Source organism: Microcaecilia unicolor, chromosome 2, assembly GCF_901765095.1.
Source record: "Microcaecilia unicolor chromosome 2, aMicUni1.1, whole genome shotgun sequence".
Classification (NCBI taxonomy): domain Eukaryota; kingdom Metazoa; phylum Chordata; class Amphibia; order Gymnophiona; family Siphonopidae; genus Microcaecilia; species Microcaecilia unicolor.
In genome coordinates, this window is record NC_044032.1 from 87,472,996 (window position 1) to 87,485,116 (window position 12,121).

At 44.5% G+C, this 12,121-nt stretch overlaps 1 protein-coding gene across 2 annotated transcripts in view; it reads left to right on the plus strand.

The window, feature by feature from the left end:
* PARP8 (poly(ADP-ribose) polymerase family member 8) overlaps positions 1-12,121 on the plus strand; it is a 583,039-nt gene that overhangs the window by 462,665 nt on the left and 108,253 nt on the right. For both annotated transcript variants that reach the window (XM_030193114.1, XM_030193115.1), the window contains one exon: positions 2,543-2,612. In XM_030193114.1, the coding sequence (XP_030048974.1) occupies positions 2,543-2,612 (70 nt within the window). The remainder of the gene's footprint in view (positions 1-2,542; positions 2,613-12,121) is intronic.

Consider the following 12,121-nt stretch of genomic DNA (forward strand, 5'->3'; position numbering starts at 1 on the left):
CATTCTCAGCTGATTCCATAAAAAGCACCTCCAACGTTCTGAAGCCAGCAACCTTGCAGTGAAGCCTGAGGTGTTTGTAGGCATCATAATAGCTCTGCCCACATTCTCAGCTGATTCCAAGGCAAGGGGAGGAGTAGGGAAACACACGAAGCGTGTTTCCCTACTCCTCCCCCTGCCTGGCAAACAGCTGTCACTGCGCCGCTCCCTGCCACTTCAGAGCAAGTGGCAAGGAGTGGCGCAATAACCTCCCCCCCCCCCCCCCTGCTCGGCGCATCAACAAAGCCGTCGCGTACCTCTGCTGAGCTGACGGATCCGAAGTTCTGTTTTCGGCTGCGGAGCGTGGCTTCATGATTGAGCATCAGTGGAAGTTTCTGTGTGTGTGTCTGATGTCAGACGCACGCACATAGACTTCAACAGATGCTCAATCATGAAGCCACGCCCCGCAGCCAGAAAGAACAGAACTTGATCCGTCAGCTCAGCAGAGGTACGCGATGGCTTCAGGGGAGGTATTTCGGAGGAAAGGGTGGTGTATAAAGGGTTGCGGTAGGGGGGTGCAGGGGACATTAAAGCGGAGGGGGGGTTGAATATGAGGGAGGGGGTAGTCTGGAACGCGGTGGGAGGGGCTTGATGGCCCTTGAACTGGGAGGGAGGGACATATGTGTGTGTGTGGATGTGCTTCGGGTGGGGCCCTTGAACTGGGAGGGAGGGGGGTCTGCAACTCGGGAGGGAGGGAGTTCTGCAACTCAGCAAGGAAGGAAGGGAGGGAGAGGGGTATGGAACTCGGGAGCGAAGGAAGGGAGGATGGGTGGGAATTTACCTTGCTAGCGCCCGTTTCATAGCGTTTCGAAACGGGCCTTTTTTACTAGTAATATAACTAGTGAATGAATGATGAGTCATAGTGCTGAAGTGGAGAAAAGTTGTTGGGTAAGATAAATCATGCAGAGTTTGAAATACAACAAAGGACAAAGTGCTGTCTAATGTTACCCCTAGGACCTTAATGGAATCAACAGCATTGACAGTAGTCTCTGACATTATAATTGGGCTAGGATGAACAGGTACATGGGTGTGATTGAAGACAAGCAATTTGTATTTATCTGGATTTAGTTTTAATTTGCGCAAATGTAACCAATCTACCTCTTGGTTTAGATTTCTATTGAGGTAATCCATTTCTTGGTTATTGTTAGACTTCAGTCAGGCCAGTATCTGTATATCATCTTCATAGATGTAGAGAACAAATGATTGGATAAGTGTCGAGAGGTGATAATTAAAGAGAGTGGGGGTGAGAATAGATCCCTGCAGGATACCACAGTCAAGAGTGCAGGGATGAGATCTTTGCCTGTTCCTATCTTGAAAATAGGAAGAAAACCACTGGTAGACTGTATCGTTAATGGCAATAGAATGAAGTCTGGAAAGGAATAAGTTGTGGTCTACTGTATCAAAGACAGCAGAAAGGTCTAAGGAAATGAGAACCATAGTTTTGTCCTTGTCCAAGTCTTGTAGAATGTGAGATGTGAGCTCCAAGAGGGTGGTTTCTATACTATGAAAGTAATGAAAGCCTGTCTCATTAGGATGAAGGGTGTTCATTTTCTCTAAGAAATCTTCAAGTTGGTTGAGTGCAATCCTTCCTACACTGGTAAGGCCTATTTTTGGAACTTTAATTGTAGGGCGGATAAAAACTGTCTTCCAGAGCATTGGAAAATGGCCTAAAGTTGAAAGTTGATTGGATTTTAAGTATTTTGCTGGAGAAGTAGTCCGTAAGGCTGTCAGATAAATATTTTAGGATTCAGATTCATTTTTTTAAACATGAGTGAATAACATCCTCCTCTAGAAAACTGCTACAAGAGTTAGAATGGGGAAAATTTGTATTTGGTTCCTGAAGGAATAAAAATGAAAAAAATTATTCTCAGACAATAATTTAACCATAAAGGCATTTTGTAAGTTCAACAATAACTATAATAATGTCTTACATTTAAGAGAAAATTATTTCCTATAATGTATTCTGTGTTAGTGTAGAACCCAATATTCAAAAGATTTATGCTTCTAAATTTGACAGCTGTGCTCCTAAATTAACCTCTGAAAATATACTGTGACTGAATGCATAACTTTATGTTCAAAATTTCACTAAACTCCTAAATTTATGAGCATAAAATGTGGATGGCAGCAAGGGTGGATTTAGGGCAGGGAAAAAGGTTAGGAGCCTATCACTGATTTTCAGCACTAGGCTCATAAATCTAACCAAATGAATGCAGGCATACTTTTAAAAACATAAAGAATAACTTTTATGCTCCTAAATTAAGATGAATTTTCAACAGAAAACTTGTGTTCATAAATTTGAAAATATTGCACAAATTTATGAACCTAACATAGGAGCTTCAATTTGTTGTACTGGGTATTTCTGCTAGTATAGAATATTAATATTAAGGTTAGGAGCAATGGTGTGCCAAGTCTCTCTATTTGCAGCTTTCCTGATTGTTTCATTCCACATTTCTAGAACCTAACCATTTTTTTAAATGAATTTACACTGAGGCGTGTTCTCTTTCAGCTCCATGGTGCAATGTATGGAAATGGAATCTATCTTAGTCCACTGTCAAGCATATCATTTGGTTACTCAGGTAATTATGTATTAGATGTTTCTAATTTGTTAGCATATGTACTCTAATCTAATTTTGATATTTGTATTCCGCTCATTCCCTATAGGGTTCAAGGTGGATCACATAACAAGGCAATTGGCAATAGAACAGCTGAGAAATTACAGAATAATAAAGAAGCTTACATCCAATAGTTATACATATTATTTAGCATATCATAATGTTTAATTTCCATCATAAATATTCAGATATTTCTCAAATAAAGATTTTAGCTTTTGATGAAAAACATAGGAAGATGGCAGTCTAATAGGAGTGTTATCTGTCCGCTGTACTCCAGCCCCGCTCGTGAGCCCTTGAGCCCAGACCCCCCTCCCCCTCCCCCAATAGTAAGGAAGTTAAGGGGAGCCCAGGGTAGACTGAACCACAGTAGCAAGAGCCCGCCTTCAGTGTACTCACCAAGGACACCAGCTTCAAGGAGAGGAATAGGCTTTCTCACAGGTAAAGGACACAGGAACCAGTCGGCCGCAACCGGCACTCCCCACGGAACAGCAGGCACAGTGAAACTGGGGCAGCTAACCGTCTTCACATGCACTTAGCTAACATTCAGTAAGAGTTGAGCCCTTACCTGCAGTCAGCCGACAGGGCTTAAGGACTCCCGAACCAGCAACAGCACTAGAAGCTGAACCCCACTGAGAATCAGATCTGGGCAGGCAGTACCCAGAACTAAACCAAGAAATACAAGCCAGAGGCAAGCTACTGGCTACAGCACACAAACACACTCAGAACCAGAGACCAAAGGGTTAACACACACCAGCTACAGGAAAGGGGAGGGGCCACAGCAGGGAAATGAAGACAAATGCTGCTCTGAAACCCAAAACTACACTCAGCTGTTTCCTCCCCAGGAAAACAACCAGAGAAGGGAAAGGAAGAGAAACTAAACCCAGCACAGACACACAGCAAGGGAACACAAAACAGAGAGAGAAAGGGCAACACGTAATACCCCTCCTCCACAGCACAAGCTCACAAACACACATATCTACCAGGCTAAAGGCAAGCACATAGCTCAAATGCAAAAGCACCGTACCCTGGTGTTATGATTGGGGTCTGAACCCCTCTCAAACTTACCTCTTTCCTGGGGGTCAGCTTCTTAGCTGGCTTCTGTTTCTTTTCTCTTTCCTTTCTGAGCTGGCTCTGTCTCTCTGTGCTGGCAGCTTCCAGCAGCATGGGGTTAATTGTCTCACTTCACTACAGCTGTGTGTGTGTTGCCTGAGTTGCTCTAACTCTCTTTGGGTGTACTGGCTTCAAGGGTTTCACAGTTTTGCATTGGTGTGGGTTGGGCCTCTCTGGGTCAGTGTGCTTTTGCCTAGGTCTAGGGAGTGTGACATCATCAGGGAGGGCCTTGATAAGGAAGTGGTGTTGTTTCCTTCAGGGCCTTTGCAACAGTGGTGTTTGCTGTAGGTAGGGTGGTGCAGTGTGCACTTCTGACGTTGTGTCTAGTTTCCCTGCTTGCTTTTGCTAAGGTCCAGGTTAGTGTTAGTGCAGTGTGCACTGGTGACTGTGTGTTTAGCTTTCCTGCTTTTCCCTTATGGTTCCCCTGCTTTTCCCTCTTGGTTTTGGAAGCATTGCTATGTGTAGGGCTTTGGAAGCTCTGTTGCTGATAGAAGTACTTCAGGGTTTGGTGTTGTTAGGAACACTGCAGAGTTTGCTGTTAGAAGTACTTCTGGTGTTTGTGCTATTGGGAGCATTGCAGTCTTTGCTGTTGGTGTTTGGTGCTTTAGAAGCACTTTTGGCTTATGTGTTAGCTTCACTGCTTTTTCCTTGTGGCTCCCCTGTCTTCCCTTTTAGTGCTAGGAGCTCTTCTGGTTGCTTGCCAGAGTAGTGCTTAGGAAGCACCTTGTTAGTTGTATCTAGCTTGCTAGAGCAGGGCTTAGGGAGCTGGTTAGTTCTGTGTTTAGCTTATTAGTGTAAAGCTCTGCTTGTAGCTTGGTGCTTAGTAGCACCTGTGTTAGCTTTGTGTTTAGTTCCCTGCTCTGTTAGTTTAGGGCTTAGGAAGTCCCTTTCTTGAGCAGGGATTAGGAGCTCCTGTTTAGTATAGGGCTTAGGAAGTCCTTTTTGTCAGTTTACTGTTAGGAACACTCCTGCTAGTTTAGGGCTTGGGAGCACGTAGATTAGTTTAGGGTTAGGAGCACTTCTGTTTCCAGTCCTGGTCCCTATGTCATCCGGTATCCAGTAAGTCCTGTCGGCTACTCGAACCCAGGAGCTCAACTCTTGGGGGGCTTAGTAGCTAAGTACAGGTGAAGCTGTTGGACCAGTCCAGTGTGCTCCAGTCCCGTGTTCCGGTCCTGTGTCCTCCAGTCCGGGGGACCAGTCCAGGGTATTCCAGTCTGGTGTGCTCCAGTCCAGTGTGTTCCGGTCCGGTGTGTGTTCCAGTCCTGTGTCCTCCAGTCCGGGGGATTCCAGTCCATGTGTTCCGGTTCGCTGGGCAGTGCCTGCAGTCCCTGCCGGTGTGCTTACCCAGTGTTGGTTGGTGGGTTTTGCCTGCTGCTGTCGCTCCTCGTCAGCAGCCCAAGGGCTCACGTTTGCTCCAGAGCCCGGCCCCGCGGGCTCTGAACCTGAGAACCTGACACCTGGGCTAGCGGGTAACAAATTAGACCCTGGATACTGACGTCAGCACTGCAAACTTCAGCTACACCTCGAGCTGACCAATGGCAGGTAAGTCCCTTCCAGCTACTCTAGCAGAGACATTCCCACCCCTCCCCAGCCTGCTAGCAGAAACATAACAAGGAGGAGGCAACTTATTACAGATTTTAGATGCCTGAAATAAGAATGAGCTATTCAAAACCTGTTTGAAACAAATAGCCTTAGCGAGGAAATGCATAAACAATGTAAGGGGCCCTTTTACTAAGCCGTGTAAGTGTCTACGCACACCCAAAGCGCATCAAAATGGAGTTACCACCCGGCTACTGCGTGGCTCTTGCGGTAATTTCATTTTTGGCGCGTGTCCGAAAAATAATTTTTATTTTTGAATGTGCACCAAGTGACATTTGACGCTCATAGGTCATTACTGACTGGTTATTGCATGAAACCTTACCGCTAGGTCAGTGACTGGCGGTAAGGTCTCAGACCCAAAATGGACGTGTGGCAATTTTCATTTTGCCGCACATCCATTTTCGGCAAAAATTTTTAAAAGGCATTTTTTACAGGTCCAGTGAAAAGTGATTCTGCGAGCATCCAAAACACGTGTCTACACTACCGCAGGCCATTTTTCAGCACGCCTTTGTAAAAGGGCCCCTAAGTCTTTCTTTCTTCAATTTATTGTCTCTACAGTAGCACATCCTTGATTGCATCATTTATGTAGTGGAATTATCCTATATAATAAAAAGCACCTCCAACGTTCTGAAGCTGAGAATGTGAATCCTTGAAGCATTCGTGCTCCTGCTGTATCCATCTCCTGAAATGACGTCACGTACTTCCGTGTTCGTAAAGACCAATCACTGGAAGGGAACGCTGCAGAGTTGGCAACGGAACACGACGTCACACGCATGAGGGTGTCGTCGTCCCTCCCTCCCTTCTAGTTCCAGGCCCCCTACCTCCAAATTTTAAAAGTCAACTTCACTTACGAAGTTGGGTTTACGGCGTCCGACAGCAGCAGCGGTAACAGGCATGCAGGCTCGACCCTTCTCTCTCTCTCAGCTCTGGTCCCGCCCTCATTTCCTGTTTCCGCAAGGGCGGGACCAGAGCTGAGAGAGAGAGAAGGGTCGAGCCTGCATGCCTGTTACCGCTGCTGCTGTCGGCCGCCGTAAACGCCGTAAACAGACATATTTGTTGCAGGGAGTTACTAACATATGGTACTGAGGTACTTCAATATTGCTGTAGTAATATGAGCTATTTTACTGAAGTTTAATAATTACCCTGTCACAGAACACCTAACACCACCTGGGGCTAACCCTGCGACCACCTAGAAAGTCTGTCCCCAGCACTGCTCAGGCCCACCTGCCCTTTGCCTGTGCTCTATAATAGCCCCTCCTCCCACTGACTGGGTCCCACTTGCTTCTGGGCTAGTCTCCCACTCTCAAGGTATTCCCTGGTCATTTCTAGGACACTGGGGCCATACTCTCAGGGTTCCCACAGTTCCTAGAAAGCACTCACAGACCCAAAACACAATGATTCTTTGTCAGTCCAGGACAAACAGAGCTAATAAATGAATTGATTTATTATCATTAAATATTTGAACAGCGAACGATATAAAACAGATGGAAAAGCAACAACCAATAACAGATAACTGAATAAGGATCAATATTAAAACTATCTAAACAAGGTGGGGGGTGCTCGAGTGCTACATGCAGCTGGAAGTGTGAGCTTGAGCTCCAAGGAGTTCTCCTTTAAAACTTCTATTTCCAGATTCAGATTAAGTATAAATGCATCAACTTACTCTGTCTAATGGCTTCTCATCGGCAAAGCAGACTTGAGCAGGCTTTTGCTGCAAGTTCCGCTTTGAAAATGTGACATTTGTGAGCCCTTGGCCCAGAGGTGGCCGCATGAGAATCACTCAACCACCTCTGGGAGACGGAGTCTCCTTAGAACTAAGAGTACTCCAAAGAATCGGCTGGACCACAAGTGGAGATGAACTGAGGCAATTTTAATAGTAGCAAAACACAAGGCTAAAAGGGCAGCCAAACAGCACAAGGAAAACAGACAGCCTAGCTATACAGTCATCCCTAGCTGAAGCAAGGCAAACATAAAACATATAATAAGGTAAAGTAGAACAGTCTAGCTGTATAGGGAAATCAAACATAAGCAGCCTAGCTGCGCCTCTCAATACTAGCAGAGCAATGCAAATATATGGCATATAGTAGAACACAATAGACTAGGCAAAGGGCCCGCCCTAGCGGGACAAAGACAAACAGGCAAAACTTGTCTCACAGAGGTAACACCGCTAGTGGTTAAGAAAAGATTTATTCTGTCAGTACACTCAGATGAGCCACAGAACAACCGCAGCAAGCTCCCTCAAAACCAGAGTGAAGCAGAAGGAAAACAAAGGGAAAAGTCTCTTAAGGACCTTCACTACAGGTAGAGGCAAGAGCGGGCCACACCGCTCACCTAAGAGAGGCAAACAGTCACTGAAGCGTCCGAGCCGAATGCTCCCAAGGCAGGCAAGATAAAGCAACAAAGCCTGAGCCAACGCTCCCAGGGCAGCAAGGTGAAGAAGCCAAACCTGAGCCAGTGCTCCCAAGGTAGAAGACTAAACGGCCCAGCACAGCAACCAAAGGCCAGGAACAGCCCATGCAGACCGCTCCAAGCGCCGCTCCCCCGTCCAGAGATGCCTCGAGACATGGCCTTAGTCGCTGCACCTGCATCACTCCCCGTCATCCAGCCCACACATTCCCAAACATAGCACAAAGCCACTTGCTGCATACAGTGACCAAGGACTCACTGTGGGCGAAAGGAAACTCAGCTGAGGCAGGGAAGGCTCTGGACTCACAGGCTTTCCAGGCAGGCTTCACTGGACCAAATCAAAGATGAAAGCTGAAGGCAAAGCTTTTACCCCTCAGGACTACCAGGCTTGAAAGTAGGCTTCACAGGAACACAGCATAAAGAGAAAGCTGTAGCAAAGCTTTACCTCTCAGGACTACCAGGCTTAAAGGCGGACTGCCACTGGAACATTAGAACTGAAAAATGAGCTTGTGGAGCTATTGTTAGAAATATGTAATTTATCCTTAAAATCGAGCGTGGTACTGGAAGATTGGAGGGTGGCCAATGTAACGCTGATTTTTAAAAAAAGTTCCAGAGGCGATCCGGGAAATTATAGACCGGTGAGTCTGACGCCGGTGGCGTGCAAAATGGTAGAGACTATTAAGAACAAAATTACAAAGCATATTCAAAAGCATGGATTAATGAGACAATGTCAACATGGATTTAGTGAAGGGAAATCTTGCCTCACCAATCTACTACATTTCTTTGAACGGGTGAAGGCATTTGACAAAGTACCTCATGAAAGACTCCAGAGGAAATTGGAGAGTCATGGGATAGGAGGTAGTGTGCTATTGTGGATTAAAAACTGGTTAAAAGATAGAAAACAGAGAGTAGGGTTAAATGGACGCACAGCTATTTTGATTTTGCCGCAAGTCCATTTTCAGTAAAAATTTTTAGACGATGCAAGGGCAAACACAGAAGTTTCTAGGTGATTAATAAAGCCCATCAGCAGCAGCAATCACAAGACAACTACGGGTACTGTTCAGGTACAAACAAGGAAAGCAAATCTGGCAGCCCGGAAGATCTGGACTGAACTGGGCTGAAGTCTGGAACGGGTGACAATAAACAGACAGTCCATTGCAGCCACCAGGTCTGGCCACCCGAGGGCGAGGTGAGCACAGACAAGGAAACGGTCACAAACGTGACAACTATGAACACTAAATTTCAAGAAGGCTTTCTCTGACATAGAGGATCATCCAAGCAAAAGAAGGTATCTCAAATTTGTAGTATGATCTACAGCTCCATTATTGCTTGCTGTCTTTAGGCCTTTCATCAGCTATGCAAGTTTTCATCAAATGCCTTTCTGTGTCCTGGTTTATGGAGACTGGGGATTCGTGTGTTTCCATGCTTCAGTTATTGGCTGGTCAAGGGGAAGAGCAAGGAAATCAATGCAGACTACCATCCAGGAATTGCAGTCACTAGAGTTTGTCATCTTGTAAGTGAATCGCTTTAATTGGAATTCATTGGGATTCAGTCAGATGGGAGTCTGGCATGAACTTTCCCACAAACAGAACTAGTGGCAATCTGACTATAGTCAAGGGCAGTGCACAGTCATTAGCAGTGTGTGGGCTCCATGTTGTGACTGATAGGTCTTATAATCCTCCACACCGTATATGACTTATGTTAAATTTCTATATGAGGTGAGCTCAAATTTTAAAATTTCATTGGAAGCAAGCACAGAGAGACATCAGTTTTGCAGTGGAGTTTCAGAAGGCTTCAGTGAGATTTTCTTGGTGGCTCTCCCATTTTAATATGTGACAAAGGAATATCCCTTCCAAATTTCTACATACCAAATAATTCTTAACACAGGTGTATCCAACTGAGGCTTGTGAACCTGTATAAAGGAACTTCAAACTTAAGGCTCCTGACTCACCAGAAAATATTACTACATATAAATTTCTTGGTGCTAAGAAAAGCACTGAACGCTTGAAATGTTTTGAGAAGACAGATAATCAGAAAATTACATTTTACCTGAAAATAGAGTAGAAACAGAATCTTGTCTCCAATGCTAGAAAGTAGTCAAGATGATATGGGAACTACATATGTGGTAAAGGAAAACATCCTGGCAGAAAAAGCCACCGCATGGGCTTCTATAAATGGTCCCAGGATCAAGGCCTGGCAAACAGAATCTTTTTTGAGTGGGGCACACCTGAGTTAGATCTGCTTGTCTTGTACCAGTTAAAACAGAAAGATACCAGTTGTTTGCTCCAGGAAGAGGTTTTTCTCTTTTTTTTTTTTTTTTTTTTTTGGGGGGGGGGGGGTGTGAGGGGGGCAGGTGTAGTGTTTGCATAACTTCTAATATTCCTAATAGCAAAAACAGTAATAAAACTCATAATGGACGGGAGAACATTTTGGCAGACACTGATTTTACTAAAACTGCAGAAATTAAGCTAATCTTGTTGGAGACTTCTTGATGTTAATTATGCAGAACCAGCTTTTTTTTTTTTAATTTTTGATACAATTTCTTGAGTCCATCCAGCTTTTAAGAAAGAATCCACTAAGAAGTCATACGATTTCAGATGGAGGTGTTTTATCATTTGATGTAGAACCAGATCCTTAAATCCCTTCTCCTGACAAGAATAAATACTTTTTTCCTCTGTTAGAATCTTCCTTCAAAATAAACTACATTATTCCACCTTATTGCAGTTGGCACCAACATTATGTACAGACTGCAGTTGTCAAATTAATGTAAGATTTGCTTCAAGTAAAGTGTTCCTTCAAGCCTCACACTGTGTCATGGGACATAAACATGTTTTTAAAAAGGTTTATAAAAGCTCCCTTTTGTCTTCTGTATCCACAAGGTCATTTTCTTGGTATTGGTCATTTCAGCCTGCCAGGTCTTAAGGTTGAGACCCTAGTGATTTATCTACTAAATTTCATCATAATTGCTTGTGATTCACATGCATCCCAAGTTCTTGCATAAATTAACATCAGACTTCCATCTTTCAGTTCACATCCTTTTGTGGGTCCTTGTGATTGGCAAATCACTTAACCCTCCATTGCCTCAGGTACAAACTCAGTAGATATTCAAAGTGATTTAAATGGCCAGGAGAGGCGCCTGTCTAAATCGCTGGTGTGGGGCTAACTGGGGATATTCAGCAGCACTTAACCAATTAGTGCCGCTGAATATCCCTGATAACTGACCATCCCTTAACTGGCTAAGTTAGGGGCGGGCCATGGGTAGAGTTAGCCGGTTAACAGCGATATTCAGTCCACTAACTGGCTAAGTAACCTCATAAAGTTAGGACATAGTAACATAGTAAATAACGGCAGATAAAAACCTGTACGGTCCATCCAGTCTGTCCAACAAGATAAACTCAGTTTACATGGTATGTGATACTTTATATATATATATACCCAAGTTTGATTTGTCCTTGCCATTCTCAGGGCACAGACCATAGAACATGCCTAGCACTCTTCTTGTACTAAGTTCTGAAGCTAATGTTGAAGCCCCTTAAAATTTACACTCCAGCCCATCCCTATCTATTCAGTAATGATCAGGGTGTAGACCATAGAAGTCTGCCCAGCACCGGTTTTGTTTCCCAATTACCGGTGTCACCACCTAATCTCCGCAGATCCATTCTTTCAAAACAGGATTCCTTTATGTTTATCCCACGCATTTTTGAATTCCATTACCGTTTTCATCTCCACCACCTCCCACGGGAGGGCATTCCAAGCATCCACCACTCTCTCCGTGAAAAAATACTTCCTGACATTTTTCTTGAGTCTACCCCCCTTCAATTACATTTCATGTCCTCTAGTTCTACCACCTTCCCATCTCCAGAAAAGGTTCGTTTGTGGATTAATACCTTTCAAATATTTGAACGTCTGTATGATATCACCCCTGTTTCTCCTTTCCTCCAGGGTATACATGTTCAGGTCAGCAAGTCTCTTGTACGGTTTGCAACGCAAATCCCATACCATTCTCGTAGCTTTTCTTTGCACCGCTTCAATTCTTTTTACATCCTTAGCAAGATACGGCCTCCAAAACTCCATTAAGAGGTGTCACTCATTTAAGTGTTGGAGGTTTGGTGTGAGGGCAAGGTCTTAGATCCCCTCACTCGTCATACACAAAAGCTGCTTGAATGCCTCCTACACCTCTGAGTGTGGTTTGAAAACCAACTTTTTAAGGGTTCATATCAGTGGAATTAGTGCTTATCACTCTGTAAGGGGTAAGCCCATCTCTATACAGCCTTTAGTTTGCTTCATTTGAGGTTTGTTATTGACAGAGTCCTCTATCAAACCTCCAACTGTGTCATGGGATCTCATCATTGTCCTCA